Consider the following 22840-nt stretch of genomic DNA (forward strand, 5'->3'; position numbering starts at 1 on the left):
TCAATACCACTAAGAATGGCCATAATGATGATAATAAACAAAGACAATATTAAATTGATTTCTCAAAATCAAGTTGAAATGACTTGTTCCTCTGTTTCTTTCTGAAGCACTTCGATGATCTCTCTACTGTAGCACCTAATGTTATGCCACTTGGTAAATATGTATTGGTTAACCCAACTGAAGTCAAAACTCCTAAGGGCAAGGCAAGGACTCTGTTGAGGGAGAGAACTACAAATATTTATTGAGGATCTACTTTCTTTACCAGGTATGATGGTAGGTAGACAGTAAAATTCCAGTGTCCCAAGGTGGTTGGTGGGTCTAGTTTAAGATGCTGGATGACTTGCATCTGAATTCTGGAATATCCTGAGCAACCTTCCACTGAGTCATTCCACTGCTTGTCAGTGGACTCTCTAAGTTAGAAGACGGTGTGGGAGAAGCTTCCAGAAAGAGATTGGCTGTGGACCAGTGGCCTAGCTCAGGCCCCACAAATAGCAGGTGCACAAAGCATTCTTGACCTTCCTGGTGCTTTGTTTTTTGACAATGGTTCATTCATCCTCTATCCCATGTGCTCCTTTAAGTAGGGCAGATATTGTTAGCTCAGTTCGACAGATGGGACAAGAGTCTCAGAGCTGGCCCACCAGCCTGGTCTCCTTAGTTCTTGGAGGATGAGCTCTTAGCTTCTCTCCGAACGCGTCAGCTGCACTGGACCTGCCACGTTCAGCCTCCCCATCACTCAGCTCCCAACGCCATCAATCAAGTGTTCTCGAATTGGTGGAGCTTAAAAATGACAGCCGTTTGAAATGGAGTAGAATTCGGTATTATTAAAATAGCATTCTAAATTTTAATCTTGCGCGTTGACTTTTTAATAGCTTTTACTTTCACTAAAAATTATGGGCCATGCTCACAGACATTCAATTTAAATCCTGTCGGGCAAGACTGATTTATCTTCCAGCATTGCCAGATTTTCTTTTTTCCTTTCTTTGCTTGCTTCTTCCTTTCCCGAAGAAAGTTTTTTTTTTTTTTTTTTTTTTTTTTGAAGATCCAAGTTCTATCTTTTTAAAGAATTAAGTTCATTGGGGATTTTATAGGGTATGAAATTTAAGAAAGAGAGCATATCTTTGTTTATGGTCCTTTTATTCTTTGTCTTCAACTCTCTAGTCCCCTTCCCCACCACCCAACCTATTCATTGGTGGGTAGAGCAGGCACCTCTCTGGGAGCTAGGTAATATATTTGTCCCCCAGTAGCATCTTTTATCATTACTACATCATTGTCAGGAAACCAGACGGTTTAGTGGTCAGTATTGGTACCCCTCTCCCCATATTCTCTTTTAACACCCGATCACTCCAGGCCTTGCAGAAGTCTCCCAGGAGCTGTCTGTGAGGAATGCCCATCCCCTGCTGCTGTCCCCATGACAATTTGTTTTCCCAACTCCCTTCTGTACCCTGGCTATCTTCATCCTCTCATTTCCATTCCAGTTCCTTACCTTGATCTAAGATGGAGAGAGCAGGGATGGAGCGCAGGATTGATAATATGGACCCTGAAAGTGGGTGATGAGGGGGTTGAGTCTGGGTCTCGTAGTCAGACTTGACCTGGCTCAGATTTCTTATTTTGCCAATTGTAATTGGAAAAGGTGCTGAATCTATCAGAATCTTGGTTTTCTCATGTATAAAATGGGCTGGGTAGATGTCAAATGTGATGGCACGTGCCTGTAATCCTAGCAACTTGGGAGACTGAGGCAGGAGGATTGCAAGTTTAAGGCCAGCTTCACCAAAGTAGAGAGGCCCTCAGCAACTTAGTGAGAACCTGTCTCAAAATAACAAAATAAAGAAATGAAAAAGGACTGGGGATGTAGCTCAGTGGTAAAGTGCCTGTGGGTTAAATCTCCAGCACCAAAACAGAAAAGCCTGAGTGAACCTATCTCACAGGGTTATATAGTGTGAATCCAATGAATATGTGTACTTGAAGTTCATTGTTTAACATGACAGCTAAGAGCATCTGTTGCTACCTGGCCACTTTCCTTTACACCCCAGCCCAGCAGTTCTCAGTCCTAGATACACGTTAGAATCACCTAAGTGCCTTCAAAAGGAGCCCAGGTCCCCAGGCCTCACTCTGGACCAATTAAACCAAATCTGGGGGCATACCCTTGCAGCATCTTTACTTTCAAAATTCTCTCCAGACAAATCTGCTGCATGCAAGTGTGAAGAGCAACACTAAGTCCCTAAGGTTGCCTAAAGCCTGAATATGCTTTTCTTTTGAGATCAGAGAAATCTTATTTTAGTGCTTATGGGCAAAGACCCAGATCTCTCATTAGTGCTGGATGGGATTTTACCTTTCCTGACTGGCTAAGAGAATCAAGAGAGAGATGAGTTGGGACAGAGGCTCCCAGCGGGTGGGACCTGGCATTATCTTTGTTTTCTTCTTGGGACACCCTTGTATCCCAGCAGTCACCACCCTTGCTTCAGTAGGGGCAGGGTTGATGGGAGGGGGAAGATGGGAAAGGAGAGAGGAGAAAGAAAGGAAGGAGGAGGAGAGCTTTCCTCCTGGGATCTTCTGCCTATTGAGATACTTCCCTTTTCTGTTCTCTGCAAACAGTTTGACCCAACCTGGAGCCTACGAGCATGGTCCAATATGTGGCCCCAATCCATGTTTGATTACACTTTAAATATGACTGGTCTGAGTTGAGATGTACTTTCATATGCATATTCTGAAACTAAGTGCAAAATATGAATACCTTATTAGTTTTATAAAATGTTGGGTATATTTAGTAATGGTAATATGTAGATATGTTGGGTTAGGTAATATTAAAATTAATTTCACCCATTTATTTTTACTTTTTAATGTAATACTAGAAAAAATTTAAATTACTTATATAACTCTCATTATTGTATTTCTTTTGGACAGTGCTGATTGAACCTCACATTTAATACTTAGCACATGATTCATTTGTGTGTCTTAATGCTGCCATTAGATGAGCAGTTGAGGACAGGGACCTCAGCATCCTGTTCATTTTATGTCCCCCAAACACCTATCATCCAAGTGCATTTTACCTATTGTGTAGCGGGTCAGTGATTTCTCTAGCTACAGATGGTGATGGTGGTGGTGGTAAAGAGGGTGATGATGTAATAAAGCTCATGATGTATTGGGATATATGTATTAAGATTTTTAAAAAGCCATGCAAGATGAAATGATTACCTTTTTTAGAATAAACATCCTCAAATACATGTTCTTATTTTGATTAATTTACATATAGAAAGATCCTTGGTACATAGAATAGAAATATCTTCAAAAAATTTCTATTTAGAGGTGGAGAAGTTTTTGAAGAAAACTGAATATTTTCCTTAAGTGGAAATTCTCCTACAATGTTCAGTAACTCTTGCTGAGGGCCTGCACTTAGCGAGCAGTGAATGAAGGAAACAAAAATTACGAACTTTGGACCTTACATGGTATGTGACAATTAGCCTATTTTCAAGTAAAATATTTACATGTCACATGGAAAAGTAAGCATCCTAGAGAAAAATAAAGCAAAACAAGGCGAAGGAAAGAGGGGGGTGGGGGAAATAACTGGGTGTCTTGTGAATCTTGCACAGGGAAGTCATGGAGTAAATGACTGTGGACTGAGTGTCTGCAGAAGGTAAGCAAATCTCTTGGGGGCTCACTTGAACTTATTGTTTCAGTAATTCACCTAGTGTTACTCTCCTTTATTCATTCAACAAACACATACATTGAAATCCTACTATGAGCTTCAGGCAGTGGTGAGAGGAGGATGTCCAACCCCTAAGGGGTCACAGCTTAGTCTCAGAAGCGTGGACGTGTGCCAGGAAGAAATCACACTCACAGCCTCTTTAAAGTACATCCTCAATTAGGCAACACTTGGCAGCTATAACATCATTCTGTCCTATTCTAGGGTAGCGTAAGTGCATCTCGTCTGAACTATTCTGGAATACAGAATGTCCTGGAGCTGTTGCCTGGGGAGACACTTCTCAAGGAGCCTGGGTCCTCAAGAAAAGGCTGTGAGGCTCTGGTTATCACAGTGAGCTCAGAGTGAGTCAAGGCCTGGGAATGCTGCATTGTCATTACAGTGTGGCAGTCTGCATTTAGGCACCGAGGTTACTTTTTAATTATAAGTGTGGGGCTGGTTTGTAATGATGTCATTTGAGAGAATGGTGGGCTGTTTGCCAGGCCATTCTTGATATGAGTTGTCTCACCCACTGAGTCCCTCAGAAGGGGCTCCAGGGGTCCTCTGTGCAGCGCTGCACAAGGCAACAGGACTCCTGCTCTCTACCATGTCTACTATTGCTGCTTCACCTCTGGGAAGTGATTGGCAGAATCAAGATCCTCTGTGATCAGATGAGGCTGTCCCCGGCCGGGTTCCAGGCAGGAAGCAGAGTGAAAATGTGTGCTTGTTTTACATATGGCTGATGAGGGCGTTTCCTTTGTACAGCACATCTCCCCACAACTTGGTTAAAGAGGGCCTGTTCTTTTTTTATTTCATCTTTGAAACTAGGAAAGTCACCTTTAACTAGATTAACACACAGGCCTGTTGCGTTAGACTGAATTTTGGAAGCCAGGATCAGGCTGATGAAACGTCTTTCTTCTGGGAGCTCTGTGCCTCTATGGTTTCCATTTCCCTTCTTTAATCCCCCTGAGGGTTTCCTTGCTGCCATCCCATGGATGTGTGCAAGCATGCTGCTGGTCCCCCGTGACTCCAGAACTCTCCCAGCTCTGCCTGGTGATCCCCACACATCCCCTGTGTCCTGTGCCTGATGCTCTGGGGGAAGGAGGCAGAAGGCAGAGCTTCCCATTCTGCCACCCAGGGAGGCAGGTGGAAGCAGCCAGAGTAGTAGCAACAGGTGAGGGTGGGGTGTCTGGGCTGAGCCTACAAGAGACACTAAATTGTTAGCAACTCCTAGGCACAACAACCCACCTGGAAACAGCACTGCTGGCAGGAGGCGGCAGCAGCTGGGGCTGCCTCAGCTGTTGACCTAGCTAAGAATGATGTTGGGTGCCTGGGTGGTGCTGTGTTGATGGCTTATCACTCAGCGGTATACTGAGGTGCCCACCTGCTACGTGTGAATTTTTGCCCAAGTGTTTCTTTGACCCAGAGCAACTTCTTTTTATCCCCCCTCCCTTGTTTTACACAGCTTTGCATCACAGTGACTAAAATATCTGACAAGAACGACTTAGAGGAGGCAAAGTTTATCTGGGGTTTATAGTTTCAGAGATCTCAGTTTATTGCTCTGGGCCCTTGGTGAGACAGGACATCATGGCCAACAGGCAGAGCAGAGGCAAGCAGCTCACCTCATAGTGATAACAAAGCAGAAAATGAAGGGGGCAGGGGCCCAGCAGGGAAGAACCACCCTTCCAGTGCTTGCCCCCAGTGACCCACCTCCCCCAGGCAAACCCTAGCTGCCGACAGTTACCACCCAGTCAGTCCCTTCAAATAGGATGCACTGATTAGGTTATGGCTCTTACAATCCAATCGTTTTACCTCCAAACTTTTCTGCATTAACACAGGAGCTTTGCAGGGGACACTTCATACCCAAACCCTAACACCCTTCTCCTCTTCTAGAACTCCTGTGCATCCTTTAGGTCCCAGTTCTGAGTTCCAGATTCAGGAACAGTTGTACGTCTGTGTTCCCCCAGCCCCAGGGACCCGGCCCATCACACTGTTTTAGACCTGCCTCTGTAAACTGTCTCCCACACTGGGCTCTGCTTTCCTTGAGAGCAGGGATCGTGTCTTGTTCCTCATTATTTTCCCAGGGACCAGAAAAGTGCGTTGATGCTGTGGATATGTATAGACTTGAATGGATCTTATCTATGTGCACAGCATCATTTAATTAATTGTCAACACCTCTTGATTATCCACTAAATGAAGGGAAGTGGCCGCTTTGATAAGTCAAGTGAGCAGATAATCTGAAATTTATTTCTTTAAGACTTTGCAGCCCTCCCCAGGGCACTTTAGGAGAGGGGACAGATTATCTGTCTTCTTGATCACTGCCATATTTATTAAATAAGAATGAAGGCTTGAGTAGGATTTGAATATCGATAATTATAAAATGCCTTTCGCTGCTCCCTCTTTAGCATCATTCACGTGCTACATGTGGATTTTTGCCCAACCAAGTGTTTCTTTGATCACCCATACACTTCTTACCAGTTCCACCTAATCGTTACTTAATGGAGATGAATGTTCCATTGACCCCTATCACGATGCCCCACGTCATGAAGCAGTGTTACATGAAACACGAGGCAGGCAAGTTCTGCTCACCGTTAGCTACTGTAGTCCTTGTGCTCAGACCTGCTGCCAGTCAGCATCAGAGGACTGGGAGAATGCCAAGGGTGTACAGGCCAGCACGGGATTTAAAAGTGTTCCAGATAAACCACACTCTGTAACAGCTCTCTGGCTCAAGTGGAGACTGGCAGGTCTGCAAGGGGAGTTGGAGTGTGGTTGAAGCCAGTGTATGTTGCTGTGTCCTTTAGTTTGGGTTCCACGTGGCTTTGTGCATTAGAGAGAATGGGGTTGACCTGACAGCAACCTCCTTAGATTATCAGTATTATCCATCTGTGTGCTGAACAGTCGGCTCCTTCTCTTTCTCTGTTATTGTTCATCCTCCAGCATCCTGAATAGAAGGTACTGTGTCTATTTGACAGATGAGAAAACTGAGTCCTCCTAGGATAAGTTACTTTCTTGAAGTCCTAGAGGTAATCAGTGGTGGAACTGGGATCCAATAAAGTTCTCCCTGACTGCTTTTCCTGCTAAGCCAAAATGCCTGAACATCCAGCTTGGTCCATCCTGTATTTGTCATTCACTGGGGGCGGTGTGATTTTATCAAGTCCCAGCAGCCTTTGCCATGCACTACCTTCTCTGAACAATGAGAATGCTACTAACTGCCCACTTCTGAGGAGTCCTAAGAACACCCAAGGAACTGAGGTGCCTACCAGTGTTTAGGAGTCCGTGGGTGAGTTCGGGATAAGGCCGTTATCATTGGTTGTCTTCCATGCCATCTCCTGGAGTTTCTAGGTCCTGGCTGGGAATGATGAGTTGACATTGGACATTCTTAAAAGGAGTGAATAATGGAGAATGGAAGCTTTAGCTTTGGTGATCTTCACAGCTTGTGTGTGTCCCGGGTCTGCAGAGGTCCTCTGGAGGTTGCAGAGGGATGGGGAAGCAGGTGGAGGTGGCCCCAAGCCTGGCTAGGCAGCTGGAGAGCTGCTCTGCTATGGTGTGGGTGGAGAGTGTGTCAGCATGTCACAGCTTCTAGGGGGCTTGTGCCTCCATGGTTTTTACCCTTTCCTGTTTTAAGAAATTCCTCAATTCTTCTTACATTGGATGAGCGGGTGGATGACGAAGCAAACTTCTCTCTGCCCTTACATGATCTGTCTGCAATTTACTGAAACAAGGGATAGAGGGGTAGATGTTAGGAGTAGAGAGAGGGGGGCATCCTTGAAAAACAGGGTCTGGGAGGGGAGAGAAGATTTCTTCTTTAAGTCTAATTTGGGGCAATAACAACAACAAAAACAAACACAGTCATTTCTTGGTTTCCAAGGGGGATTTGTTCCAAGACCCCCTGAAGGTATTGCAGTTGCTCAAATTCCTTATATAAAATAGTATATTTGTATATAACCTATGATATCCTCCCATACACTTTAAATCATTTCTGGATCATTGATACTACCTAATACAATGTAAATGCTATGCAAATAGTTGCGAAAGTATATTGCTTGGGAATAATGACCCCAAAAAGTCTGTACATGTTCAGTACAGACACATTTCTTTTGAGTATTTTGATCTGTGGTTGTTGAATCTGTGGATGAAGAACATTTGAATTTTGGGGACAAATTGTATAATAATACATATCCTTCCTGGGTTCTTATTATGTGCGGGCACTTTCTAAACTCTTTTGGTTCATTATCTTATTTAAGATTTTAAATAATCTTATGAACTAAGTCTATTTTTATGATTATTTTTATAGATGAATACATCAAGACACAAAGAGGCAAAGAAACTCTCCCATGGTCACTCTGATTAGTGATGAAGTTAGGAATAGTTGCAATGAAGTCTCAATAGTGATTTTTTTCGCAGTGCTGGGCATTGAATTCAGAACTTCATGCATGGTGGGCAAGCACTCTAACACTGAACTACCCTCCCCCAGTCCTATGATGGAGTTAGAATCCAGGAGTTAGGATTGAAATTCTAAAACCATACTTTTAATATTCTGTTACCTCTTTGCAGCACATGAGAGAAGAGAAGAATTAACTCCTTTGGGATAGGAGATCCGTAATGTTCAATTTATTATCCAAACCAACAGAGGGGAGCTGTCTTAGTCCATTTAGCTGCTATAACAAAACTAGAATAGTCTGGGAAGCTTAAGCAACAAACATTTATTTCACATAGTTCTGGTAACTGGGAAGTCCAAGAACAAGGTATTAGTAGATTCTGTGTCTGGTAAGGGTCTGCTTCCTGGCTCACAGACAGACATCTTCTTGGCTATGTCCTCTCATGGCAGAAGAGTGAGCAAGCACTTTGGCATCCCATGTTAGTGAATTCAACCCACTTACAAGGGCTCCTGCTCATGACCTAATTGTCTTCCAGAAGCTCCATCTCCTAATATCATCGAATTGGGAGTTAGGATTTCTGGTTCTGAGTTTTGGGGTGACACAAACATTCCATCCATAGCAGGAGCCAATAATTTTCTAAGTGATTCACATTAGCTCTGGTATGGATTATGAAGCAATTTTTTGAATAAGTTTAGAACCAGGGTCAAAAAGGGATGGAGAAACCGGATTCCTGAGCCAAAATGATACCAAAGAATCATTTTCCTCAGAAAGCTTGAACTTTCCTCAAGATATGTACTTTCCTCTATTACCTTTTTCCTGATAGATTTCATCAATAAAAATCTTTATCTAATTGCAAAAGAAAAAAAAATGTTATGATCTTCCAACCGGCTTTGTCCACTAGTCTGTTTCAGGACCATGGACAGGGTAAGCATTTATACATTTTTTAGTTTCAGTTTGTCTTTCTTAGGACATTTTTTCTAAGCCTTGTAGGAAGTCACAGTAGCATTGTCAGAGTGCACACCTGCTAATATTAGAATGAATGATGCTTTAACATTTTCTAAGAATAATTTCCAGAGGGGGTAACTGGCCATTTATTTATTTATTTATTTATTTATTTATTTTTGCTTTCTGTGTCTTTATTGGTACTGATCGTAACAACCTTATATGTGACCTACCTGTCTGAGATTTTGATCCATCAGTGTAGTTGATATCAAAAATTAAAGCAAGTAATAAGCATGCATATGTTCTTTAAATCATTTAAAGGTGGTAGTGGTAATGATGGCACAGGTGGTATGTATTTATTGAGTGCTTACAGTAAACCAGGCACTACTCTGAGTGATTTGCATGCATTTTTATTTTTTAATCTCCATAACATTAGATAAAGAAATTAAAACCCAGAGAGACTAAATAAACTGTAGAAGATGACCCAGTTAAATCATAAACAGTGGAGCAGCATCCCCACACTAAACCTCAAGGTCATCCCATATGTACTCCTATGGGGCCCTTGGGGTGGAAAGCAGGGGGCTAACCTCTAAACTTTCTTTCATTGTCTCATACATGAGCTTTTAGGGGACACCTCACATCCAAACTATAGCACCTGCCTGCATGTGTGCTTCATGAATGTCATTGTGCTGGGTACTTATCCTGTGGGGCTGTGTTGAGACTAGAACTCCCACTGTACAGAGAGGAAACTGAGAGAGTAGTTGAGTGACTTACCCGATCTCACAGATTATAGAGAAGCCAGGGTTGTGTGTCTTGGAACCCTTTACAGTAGGCTGTGCTTTTCTCCACACTGTTCTTTACTCAGTTATAGACAATCCTAACTTACCATGAAGTCTTGTTCTCCTTCTATAAGAAGATGTGGCAGATGTAGTCAGAACATGATAGGATTTGATATTCAGCCCTCTATTCAGCTTAGGATATGGTCTTGTCCAGATAAGAAGGTGGTGGTGATCCTCTAGAAGCCAAGGATAACAGGGGAAGTTGTCTTAGGAGTTGTACAGTGTGAGCCCAGAAGCAAAAATGGGCGTACCATGAAGAAGGGTTAGTAAGCATCTTCAGTCCCGATCGCTTCACTGAACCTTCTGTTGCTCACCTGCTGTAGGGGAGGGAATGTCAACCACCATGCTACCTGGAGGAACTTTAAAACAAAAACAAATTTGCCTCTTGCATCAAGGACTGGAGCTCCGCTCATTGGATGGCATGAATCCCAATTTCTCCCGGGTGCTTGCATTTGTGCATCCAGGTTTGACCTGTACGCATGGAGGGCAGTCTCACTTTGCTGTGGACTAGTGTTAGTGACAACCACAGAATGATATCATCACTAGATGAGTCCTCAGATCACTCTAGAGAACTCGCATATTTATGACAGAGGAAGCTGAGGCCCAGACTGGGAAAGCAGGATTAAAAAGTCATTGATTGACCTCTAAGCTAATGATCTTGTTTTTTGAATTTTTTAATTTGTTTTAATTAGTTATACATGACAGTAGAATGCACTTTGATACATTATATATAATGGAGTATAATTTATCATTCTTCTGGTTATGCATGATGTAGGATCCCACCGGTTGTGTAGTTAAATATATACACAGGGTAGTAATGTCTGATTCATCCTATCCTTCTTATCCTTATACTCCCTCCCCTCCTTTTTAACTCTGTTCTTCCCTAACCACCCCCATTGTTAATTAGCATCCACATGTCACAGAAAATGTTTGTAAGCTAATTATCTTTTGACACCAACATGACAATATGAAACTATTGTCAAGACTACTAATATTATCAATAAAGCTTGCCCCACAGATCAGACATTGGGCTGTGTGCTTTGAAGTTTGTCAGGACAAAGTAAGCAATATTTTCCCTCAAAGAAAATACAATATCAAGAGATATCACCAGCACTGATTCCACTGCTGGCACCATCATCGAACATAACCCATTGTGAGCACTTACTCTGCACCAGACTCTGTACTACCTACTTCATTTATATTGCGCCTTCATTTAAACCTTATGGCAAGTTCATTGTCAACCATGTTAAGTAACTATTACAAAGCCCCCATTGTGAAAACACATGGGAGATGAGTTAATCCAGTAAAATAGAAGCTTAGCAAAGGCAGGACGGTGTAGATGCTTCCAAGCTGCAAAGAGTGATGAAGACGTTGAAAGCAGATGGATGAAGAAGAGATCCCAGACAGTAGGGAGCTCCCTGAAGGAAGAACGTGGGACAAGTCCCCTTCAGATGGCAACTGAGCACATTTCTGTCCCGGCCCTGGGCAGGGCTCCGAGTGTGCAAATGAGACAGTCCTTGCACTCTGGAATGGGGGGGAATACTCCAAAAGCAGACATTCACCATCTTGGATAGTAAGGGCTGGACAAGGGGCACCTCAAGGGAGATGTGAGTTCAGATGAACAAGGTCAAACTCAATCTTCAGTGCTTGCCAAAGGTCTGGCTTTATATTAAAAACCAGAGGATGCCATGGAAGGATTTTGAGGTAGCGACCTGGCTAGATTCTCGAGAGACTCTGGTACTATGGAGTACCATCTGAGGGCAAGGAGACCTGATGAGGCAGTGCAGGCAAGCATATGAAGGCCTCCAGCAAAGGCAGCATTGGGATCAATGTAGAGACAAGGCAGAAAGCAGCAATGGTGAGCATCAGTGGCTAGGGCTTGATGGTGAAGGCTTGGAGATAGGCACTCACAGGCCTTCAGAGCAGATGAATTTGGACTCAGCTGGTGCCTGGCCTTGTGGGTCATTCTTTCTCCTTGCCTGCTTATTTTCAACCTGTGAGCAGGTATAAGGGAACTTGCTGGTGCCGCTCCTTGACTGGGTCAGCTGCCCAAACTGCAGCCCAAAGCCCAGAGCTCTACAAAACCAGAGCTGGGGACTGTCAAGGGAAGTCACTCCATTCACAGGCTGTTTCTCCTCTGCCGTTGGACTGGCTCTGTTTGCATTGACCGTGCCAGCCACGCCTGCTCCCTCAATCCCCAGTGCTGAGCTGTGTGGTTGCTGAAGGACAGGCTTCCGGGAGCCTGGGCTCCCTGTGGCAGGGAAGGAGGGAAGAGACGCAGCTGGAGCCAAGAGAAATATTAACTTGACATTTAGCAAAAGGGTGAATCCACTTATTGTGCTGCAACAATGAGGCGTTTGCATCCTGAGTTGGCTTCTGTTTTCCTATTCTCTTTCCTCCTCAGTGGTCTGGTCAGGATGCAATCTTGATGGTATAAATCAGTATGGTAATGAAGGGAGGGCTCCTAGTTGCTTCAGAGTCAATCTCTCCCTCCCCCTCCTCGTCCTCCTCCTTCTCTCTCTCTCTCTCTCTCTCTCTCTCTCTCTCTCTCTCTCTCTCTCTCTCTCTCTCTCTCTCTCACACACACACACACACACACACACACACACACACATACACACACACGTACACCACAGTCCCCAGAGCTGTACTAATTAATCAGAAATACTTTTCTCCCCATCTGCATCTTGGTGTTCCTGAAGTTGCAGCCCCAAATAATGCAGACACTTGGGCATGTGTATTTTAATGGGATTTCTTGTATTCCACCCTGACCTGGCTTTCTGGCTACCAACAAAACCTACTGCAGGCTGGAATGGACGTGGATTGAACTCCTAATGTGTATATCAGTAATGCTGAGAACGTGACAAAAATCTTCTCCATAGCTGCACAAGGACTTTTTAGCATTTAGGGGGTTTCTGCTCCTTTATTATCTCACAGTGGTTCAGGGAGATGGACAAGAGAGAGGTTGCCTTTTAGGGAGGAAGCAAAGCCCTAGGCTTTGGGATATTTATAATGTGTTAGGCTTGATACTAGGTACTTCAATGCATGACACCATTCAGTTCTCATCAGGATGAAACGGGGTGGGTCTGGTTATTCCATTTATAGATGAAGAAACTGGACAAATGTAAGAATTTTCTCAGCAGGGAAGTGGCAGGTGCACTGCCACAGGTGGAGTGGACGAGTCTGGAGAGTGGGCACAGTGTCTGGTAGGAACCGTGCTGTCTGATTCTCATTCAGTCCCATAGCCAGTAGGGACTCATGATGGAGCAGGGTGTTCTAGAGAAGTAAGAAACACTCCTTTTTGCCTCAGTGTCCACCTTCACCCCACAAGCCCCAGGCAAGACATTGCTCCCTATCCTCCGGTCTTGCCCAAACTGGACCTGGCAACTGAATACTCCTGTACCGACATCAGAGCCATTCAAAAAGAAATTCATGGGCTCTTCTTTCTAGAAATTGCCTTCAGGAAGGCCCCAACCACGACAGCCTGGCCATGGCTGACTCTACTGCTTCGATCTGAGTTCAACACTAACACCTCTATCCCTGAGCCCCTTACCCCAGCCCCCTCCCTCCACCATGGGAGGGAGATCCAACAGGTGTGACATGGTACTGGACCTCTAGGGCTCACAGAAATAGATGAGGCAGGAGAGAGAGGTAGAAAACACATACTAATACATTTACTATATGTTATATAACTTTTTCAATTTCTAAATGAGCACTCTTAGCTCTCCCAAGCTGTCTACACATTGCTATCACCCAGCCCACAGTTTAGTAGGAACATGTGAATCCCTATCATAAAATTACCTTTTCATAGGGTGATGGGCCTGTGAGATTCAGAAGTACAGTTCTGGGATTTAGACAGATCCACAACTAAGTTCTATTCTATACTCCATCCTTGAGCCTCTTTGTTTCCCTACTGGACTTGCAAGCTGTCATGGAAAGAAAGGGCCATTGGCAAAGTCATTGCTCATTAGAATTTGTCTCCTTCCTCAAACCTATTCTTCCATGCCTGTGAACATCCTTCCAGACAGTTCAATTTGTCACTGACAGGAAAACTCAACTCCTGGGAATCTTGGTTTCCAAATGAGGGGACCAGTTGCTTCTTTGACAAACCACTCTGTTCTCAGTATGAAGACCAGCTTCAGCCCCTCGGGCCTGCATTAGGTATTGATGGGAGCCCAGTGTCTGCTGAGCTAAAGGAAGCAATCTGGAGTTGATGAGCAAGTGTGCATCAAGTGGTCTATGGAAATGCCAAGGCCACATTCCCATTCTTAAAGTGGACAGCTGTGTGTTGGAGTCAAGTTGATCTGAGGATCAGCTCTGGGGTTGTGAATTCTGATCTTGGTTTTATTCAAATTATTTTAATGCTATGGCAATCCTCAGGGGTATTCTCTTTTGAAGTGCCTGGGTTATGAAACCTTAGCACAGTTGATGACCTTGGGTGTTCCTCTAGTACAAAGGCTATAAAATATGGTTGTGCATCAGGATTACCTGGGCCTGCTCCTGCCTAGACTGACTGAATTAGAATTTATAGAGATGGTATTTTATTTTTTAACAGTCATTCCTCCTTCCAGCATTTGGGAACAATGACCTGCTTTATCTACCAGCTCTCAGGCAAAGGAAAATTTACAATGAAATTCTCCCAGTGTGAGTACTCTTGGCCAGTCCTCACTTCCTTTCTCACATTGACATCTTTCATGCTGCTTCTGAGGAGCAAGGCTCTTATGAGAAGCTCAAGGTGACCCTCCCCTGGTCTGCTATTCTCTTCCCAAAACACAAGGAGTAGTTCCCTATGGTGCTCTTGGGATACCCACAGGACAGACAGAAGAGAGGAAACTTTCAGTTTCTTATAAGAAAATCTGTAGCACACATCTGGAGAGATGTTCAGTGTTCATTATTCCCCTGTCAGCTGTGGAGATTATTTGATGATAAGCTTGGAACCCAGACTGCAAAGGCTGGAATGTAATAGTTGCACTTAGCAGAATAACAGTATCATAAAGTCTCTTGGCACTGCAAAGTGATAACCAGTGTGGAGAGACACTTAGTAACCATCAAACAGTCATGGACTCTCCCATGCTTCCAAGCCCCTGGAAGTTGGGTGTTTTGTAAGAGAAATGATGTGTATCATTTCCCTGTCCATTTTTCTGTACTCTCATTTGACCTCTCATGGCTATTGTAGAGGTCCTGGGTTGAATTAGTAGTGCCAGAAGATAAAACCAGCCTGGATTACTGAGTAAACTCTTTAAAGAAGCTACTGTGGAACTCTACCAGACTCAAAGTGACTTTGAATGAATAAGAAATAATAGTTAAGTGTTTTGCCTTTTTAAATTTCAGGGTCATTTGTTACTGCAGCATAACCTTGCCTATCCTGATTATATGGTTGGTACCATCCTGTGGATGATCCTTGTGGATGAAACATCTAGTTCTTGGTATTTGCAGGTTCCTAAAAACTGAATGGAATTAGAACTTTCTAGGAACCCTCTGAAGCTGCAGTAATGATTTACTGAAGCAGAAAGAACATGGTTATTTTGAGACACAGAAGAAGAAAACCCAAAACAAACTTAGGATTGTTGTCTTCCCCCTAAAAGGAATTAAAAATAGAAGCATATGGACAGGGTGGAAAACCCAACAATACTGCCTGATCTGATTGGACATGTTCTTTGAAAGTATTAATTACATGCTCATGCCATTTAAAAATATTAATTTAAATGCACACAGCTTGCAATTCTCTTCCTGTTCTGTCTGCTGGATGGCTCAGGACAAAGCTAGCTGGGAATTAATTGATTAAGAACAAGCTGTGGCTGTGTATGTTTTTGCTGACAATGTCCTCAAAACCTGCTTCATGGAGCCGTGCTTCCGTCTCTGGGAGACGTGGCTCCCTCTTCAGGGAAATTTAACCACTCAGCCAAATTATCTCATTGGATGCTCCCTCCTCTGACAATGGCAAGGGCCACTTATTGGAGGTGGTTACATATGTGTTACTCTGGGAATGGTGCTTAGGAGGTTTATCTGGCACATGTGACTTCTAGTATGACAAGTGGGGTGAGCTGCTGCTGTCCACAGTGATCTGTCACATGCTAAAACATTCCAGCACGACTGACACATGTCTTTACATTAAAAAATAGGTCATTCCCAGAAGTGATTTCATTAAATATAAGTACCTTGCCTGAGGAGGAGAAAATATTTGAGCATTACAGGCAGAAGTTCAAAATTTTCTCAGAATGTTTCTTAGAGAGTGTGACATGGTCAGATACATGGGGTCATGTATGGGGAGATGAGCCACTTAAGGCAGAGTCTTACTGAGCGAGCAGGAGCCAAATGGAATAGCTGCTCCCCCCCCCCCCCAACAACACTGATTCCTGACAATGCCATGGGTTCCAGTGATGGAAGTCTTAGGTTTGCTCAGGGTAAGTTGCGAGTGTCTGCCCTGGTGTGCTGTAAAGGTCCTGTGGCGTTCATTACTTTTATAAGAAACACAGGGTTCCTGAATACATCAGAGCGGTGTTCAGGTTTCCCTGTAACCCTCGGCTGAGGTTATGTCATATCATATGAAGGTCAAGTGCTTTGCCAGCCTGAAGTGTGCTGGGGCTGGCAGGTGAGCAGGAGTGAGAAGGGAAGCAGGGTCCAGATCAGGAGATTCATACCTGTGTGTATCCCAGCTCAGGGTGTGGGGAGGTTGGAGGGCAGGAATGGGTAGGCCAGCCCAGCCTCTGATGCTTGTACGGTGAGAAGGGTTTGGACCAGAGATGCAGAGCAGAATGCATCCAGGGCTCCTCTTTCCCTTTTCAAGTTTGCCTGAAGTCTCTGCCTCAGCTTTAGCATCTAGAGTCACATTCAGATTGGATTCTTCAGGAATGATAGCCTTCCTTCCTCACAGAGATGCCTGCATGGAAGGTTGAATGGGGCATCGCGAGCATCTTATGTCCGGGTTAACCCTACCATCTCCTGGGTCCTTGCTTTGCCGATACCCACCTTTTCTCATGACTCTTAACAGAGCAGGTTTCTTCTGTGCCATTAGAAACTCCTTCTCTAGGATTCCTTGGGAGGCCTTGACCATTTTTAGAAACAACATATTGATGAGTTTCTTGGGGTGAAGGGTGAAACCAGGAGGAGAATGCGCAACTGTCAAATTATGACATGAATTGCCTTTAACAAAGTATAGATTCTCTTGCCTGGAGGACCTTTTGTTTGGTGAGTGCCCAAATCAGTAGAGTGTGAAGGTCTGCCTGTAGATAGAGGCAGAGCTGAATTGTTCTGTATGACAGACTGCTGCATCAGTCAGGTTAGGCCCTGCTCTGCTATGATAACAAGCAACCCCAAGAGTGGCATAGGAAAGGTTTATTTCTTGTTTGATACAGGCATATATCAGTCTTGAATTTGGTGGGTGGTGAGAAGAGTGGAGTCTCTTCCTTACAGTCACTGAGCTCACCAGACAGATGGAAGCTCTCTCTTGGCATTTACTTCCAACATCATCCTGGCAAGAGATGGTGGCAGACCACTCTGGCTAAGAACTGCCATGCAGAGGTGACATGCACCACGTTACTTTCATGACATTGGCCAGGAAAACCACTTGGTCATACTTAACTTCAATGGAGACCGAAGAGCTCAGAGAGGGAAAAGAATAGGAATATTTGTGAATATCTCTAATGATTTCCTGAGGAGGAAAGGTGAGGGGGGCCAGCAGGCTTTTGTGGAGGGAGAGTGAGGGACTTCCTGGGGTCATGTTTCTACCTGGTGGGGCTATGTGGAGAAGGATCAGAGAAGGGAATCTTTGGTTGTGCCTCAGCCCAGAAAGAACAGAACTCCAAATCTATGGGAGCCACTTGCCATGAGCTGTGTGGTTCACATCCCTTCACCTGTCCTGTGAAATCTTCAATAGCCTGTGCTCTTCCCATGTCTGGGAATATATAGTGACAGTTTGGGGCCAGGAAACAGGAGGGAGCATCTCAAAGAGGTGCCATGTTCAGGGCACAAGTCATTAGAGCAAATCAAGAAGCTGTACAGTTGGGCCCAGACACTGGATTCACCAGAGACAGCTGACATCTGGGTTAATATGCCTGTAGTTTTCCTCCTAGATCAAGGTGAAGGATTTTTTTTTTTTCTTATTTATATATCGGTCTCCTGCAGTGCCCAAAACTGCTTTGGAGGAAGTAGATGCTTAATTGCTTGAGGCACTTTGTGGGTATGGGAGGACCACTGGAGCTCAGAAGTCAAGGTTGGCTGCAGAGGGGGAGAGCTGCTTCTGAACAGAGAGCTCCTGCCCCCTCCCCACACCCTGCCCACAGCCTGGCTGTGGACTGGCAGCCAGCAGAGGATTGGAGTGGGCCAGAGCTCTCTGTTCAGAAGCAGCTGTCCACCTCTGCAGACAAGCTTGACTTCTGAGCTCCAGTGGTCCTTAGAGAGGACCTTCCTGGACCCTCATCACCTGTGCTGATGAGCATTTTTTTCTTAGAGGGAAGCCCCACCCATGTGCCAAGGGGCAGTGGAAGTGTAGAAAACCTGGATCAGGAGCTTGTGGGAGCACTGAGGGCTGCCGAATGAGTGCGGAGTGGGTGAGTGGGTGGTGGTCAGAGCTCTGCTGGGGATCTCTGCCTTCCCTGCCCACTGGTTCCCTCGATCATTCTGCACTCATTGGAACACTACTTCATTCCTTCCTTCTCCCACCCACACTGATAAAGGAGGCCCATAATGAGGATCATGGAAATGCGTTTTCTTGGTCTTTCATTTGCAACATTTTCGGCATGCTTGTTTCCTGCCAGGCTCTCCACCAGACTCCAAGGATGGAGCTAAGAGTAAGCACCAGAAACAGCCTCTGTTCTCTTGAAGCCAACCTGCAGGGAGCAGCTGGAGTTAATGTTGTGACTCTGAGGTGAAGTCATCCCCCCTTATCCATGGCTTCACTTCCTAGAAATATTTTCAACTGCAGCCCAAAAATATTAAATGGAAAATTTCAGAAATAAACAATTCATGTTTTAAATAACGTTTATGGAAGTCCATTGTTATCCTTGTTCTACTTGATTATTAGTCATCATTGTCAGTCTCTTACTGTGCCTAGTTTATAATCAAACTTTATTGTAGTATGTTTGTAGAGGGGCAAGCACAGTGTGCTCTGTAGAGTTTGGTACTCCCCAGGGCTTCAGGCATCCTGGGGTGTTGGAACGCATCTGCTATGGACCAGGGGACAAATGCATTTGTGATGTTCTGGGGATTATAGAAATTGACCATAGGATGTGGTTCAGTAGGGAGACTAAATACAAGTGGGAGACTGAACAGTTACACTTGGAATATGAAAAACAAGGTAGCCTATGGCAGGTCCCAAGGGTCCTGGGGTTGTGGCTGTCAGACACCAGCGAGTGAGCTGTCACAGAGGGCTTCAGAGTCTGGCCGCAAGGGAGGCAGGGAAGTTCTCTCAGTTGGGGAGGGATGTCACTCAGGCTTCTGCGCCCTGCTAGCTTTGCAGCTGTAGGCAAGTCATCCCAGCCCCTGTGCCCCTCCTCCATCCCTGCAAAACCTCATCAGGCTGGTGTGAATTAATGTTTTGTGCAATTCCCAGAGCAACGCTGGGTACAAATGACCATGCCATACATCAACACATGAACAGTAGAAGTGGGTAAAGGATCTGCATGGGAAGGAACAACGGCCAGGTGACAGGACCATTCTCATAAAAAAAAAAAAAAAAAAGACTGCGGACAAGTGAGAGTTTGCTGGCCTGCGCATCTCCATGGAGACATTCACGTTCCTCCATTCGTTTCCCCCCTTTTCACTTTCTCCTCAGCTCTGTGCAGTATCTGGTTCACCTTTGCATCCCTGGTGCCCAACACAGTGCCAGGAGAGACAGAGGGCGTGCAAATATTGTGAAATGGACACATGAATATTTTTTCATCCTATCTTGCTGGATTTGTGCACCGTATTCACATTGTTTTGTGCAAGCACTGGCTTTGGACTTCCAAGTCTCCAGACTCTTACACAGAATCTTGAGATTGCAGCCTAGAAATCCTTATATCCCTCCCTCAGGTCCCCGACCTATGGAATGCCATCCCACCACTGGTCATCAACTGCTGGCCTGTCTTCTGGGCTTCCCCAGGACAGAGAAGGGAGGCAGGTTTGTCCTTGACAGGTCTTCCCCTTAGCATTACAGGCTGTGAGTTGGAAGTGGGGCTGAGCTCCTAGGATTAAGTTGGCTTTCCAACAGATATTGTCTTCCATATCCTTAGGATAGTTCCAGTTTTCCTTTTTGCCCTTCTGAGACCAGGAATTGTAATAGTAATCAACATCACCACCACCATCATCATCATCATCATATCTGACAGCAAATAGCACTTAGGGTGTGTGTTCCCTGGTTACTAGGCACTTTACCTGCATTGAAACCCAAGTGCCAGAGAGTTACCCCCAACCCCTGCATTAATCTTTGTTATGGTTTGGATGTGAGGTGTCCCCCAAAAGCCCACATGTGAGACAATGCAGAAAGGTTCAGAAGAGAAATGATTGGGTTGTAAGAGTCTTAACCCAATCAGCGAATTAATCCCTGATGGGAGTAATTGAAGTGGTGGGGTGTGACTGGAGGAGGTGGGAATTGGGGCGTGGCTATGGGGTGTATATCTGGAGAGTAGCATCTCTCTCTGTTTCCTGATCACCATGATGTGAACTTCTTCCTTCTGCCACTTTCTCCCACCATGATGTTCAGCCTCTCCTTGAGCCCCAAGAAATGGAACTGGCCTTCTATGGACTGTGAAATTGTGAGCCCTCAAATAAACCCTTCCCCCTCTGCAGTTGTGCTGCTTGGGTCCTTTTAGTCACAGTAGTGAAAAAGCTGACTTAAGCAACCTTCCTTCCTCGTGGGTAGAGCAGTAGACAGATAACATCCTCACCCTCCCTGGGACACCATCAGGCTCCCCCACCACTTCTTGGAAGGCATTCAGCAGAATGGAGCCCCAGTGGCCTGTGCCACTGGGGGTTGCAGGAACAACCTTCACGTCAGTGCATGCTCCCAGCTTCCTGCTCACCAGGTCTTGCTTCCTGACCCCTGAGAGGGGTAACATACATGACTTGGAGGCAACTCCTTGCCTTTGGATCTGCCTTTACAGGGATCTGAACAAAAGATTAATATTATCCCCATTTTATAGATGTAGTAAGGTAAGTCTCTTGTTGAAGGGACATACCTGGGAGGTGGTGCATCCAGGACTGAGCTCACCAGAGGTCCCGAGCACCCACTCTAGGACGCCTGTGCCCCCCTCCCATTGTGATCTTTGTCTCGTGCACTGCAGGCCCTTTGCTTGAAGGCTTGAGGCTCTTATAGCTGGCCCAAATCACCCACATTCTTGGTATCCTTGGGGACTGTCCAGGCAGTAACCCTCTGCTTGGTCCAGGCAGAAGCTCTGTTCCCTTATTTTCTGCCGAGTAGCTGCCAACCCATTCCCCCCTTAGTATTTGTTGGCAAGACAGTAAAAGCGTTCCTGAATTAAAGACACAGTGAAATGACACTTGAATTCTCTGGGGAACAATTCTGCTATGATGGATAAACATGTTAATTACTCAGAATTTAACCTCCAGCTGCTGCCTTTGCACAGCTCGCTCCTTGCAGCCTGAGCTTGAGGCCTGGCATGGCGGATTCTCAGGGAGCTCTCGTGGCCTGGGAGAGCCTCCCCATCCCTGGATTCTAGAGTACATGCTCATGGGGTTCCCGGGAGGACACACCCAGCTAACACCCCAGAGGCTGCGAGTGGATGGGCAGAGCGCGTGGGTTCTCTTGCTCTGTTGCGTGAGTTATGTGTGTCACTCACCATGCCTCCGTTTTTCTGTCTGTTAAATGGAACCTGAAGATTACATGTTAATAGCTGTAAAGGACTCAAGAACTTAGAGTATACTTGCTGTATAAGAAAGCATTTACTGTTACTGGAATTACATCCCCCACGCAGATGGCCACTTGGGAGCCCTGATCTCCCCTCTGCAGGGTTTACTAGTTTCTTTGTTTTATCTAGTATCCCCATCACCTTGCTTCTACTCTCCTAGATAACTTTATAACTCACATTTTTCTCTGAGTCTAATTTCAATTCTCCCAAAGGAGAGGAGTGAAGCATTTTCGAATGACCTTCTGGGGTGTGGGTTATAGACTGCTTATCAGTCACTTCTTCATCAAGCATTGAAAGAGTGCCTATAAGGTGCTAGGTCCCATGCCATGAGCTAGGCTACAACCCCTAACAAGTTGTGACCTGTGACTGCAAGCAGCTTTCCCAGGGGAAGTCACAATGATAGGTGAGCTGTGTTGTACACTGTGGAGCAGTGAACCAAGACAGGGCCAGAGGGTGGTCCACGACAGGGCCGGATGGTCCTCTCTGATCAGTCTTCATAGCACCTTTGTAACAAGAGCAGCTCATGGGGCACGAGCTGCAGAATCCAGCAGACATGGGTTCCCATACCAGCTGTGCATCTTGTGTGACCTTGAATGACATATTCAATCTGAGTCTAAATTTTCAGCTCTGTAAAATGGGGATAATAAATGCTTAACTATTAAAGGCTTGTTGTGAATGTCCAAAGTGAAAATGTGGGTAAAATCCTAAATTTAGTCACATAGAAAGCACTTAGTGTCAGCCCATAAGGTGACATCCAAATTGCTAATGATAACCTTCCCTGTGGCCCTCTCTGAACTTGTGATAATTGAAGGGGATCCTCACTGTAAGGCACTTAGCAGTCTCTGGGTATGAAACAATAATGGCTAATGTACCCAAAACTTTTCTGTCACTGCCCCCTTCCCATCAGCTTCTGGTTCACCTGGGGCACTTGCAGAAGCCTACATTGGAGGTGTCAGCTCAAGATTCCCCAAGAATCTGATCCAGGAGTTTCCAGCCTCCAGGTTGCATTCCACAGAAGTGTGAACTTCCAGGAATGGCTCATGGCTGATGGCATAGTTAAGATTACCAGCCAGATCCAATCGGTGTGTTCAGAGGTTTATTAATATCACCTCAGATTTATCTCCTCTGATGCCAGCATCTGATAAAAGTGAAATATAC

At 45.0% G+C, this 22840-nt stretch overlaps 1 protein-coding gene across 17 annotated transcripts in view; it reads left to right on the forward strand.

The window, feature by feature from the left end:
• KCNMA1 (potassium calcium-activated channel subfamily M alpha 1) overlaps positions 1-22840 on the forward strand; it is a 710543-nt gene that overhangs the window by 274308 nt on the left and 413395 nt on the right. The window contains exon 3 of one of the 17 annotated variants that reach the window (XM_079138795.1): positions 18593-19447. The exons of the other annotated variants lie outside the window; for them this stretch is intronic. Within the exon in view, the coding sequence (XP_078994921.1) occupies positions 18593-18706 (114 nt within the window). The 3' untranslated portion in view covers positions 18707-19447. Of the gene's footprint in view, positions 1-18592; positions 19448-22840 lie in introns of those variants that run through there. 17 annotated transcript variants of the gene reach the window in all.

This window comes from Sciurus vulgaris (assembly GCF_902686455.1).
Source record: "Sciurus vulgaris genome assembly, chromosome: 4".
NCBI lineage: Eukaryota > Metazoa > Chordata > Mammalia > Rodentia > Sciuridae > Sciurus > Sciurus vulgaris.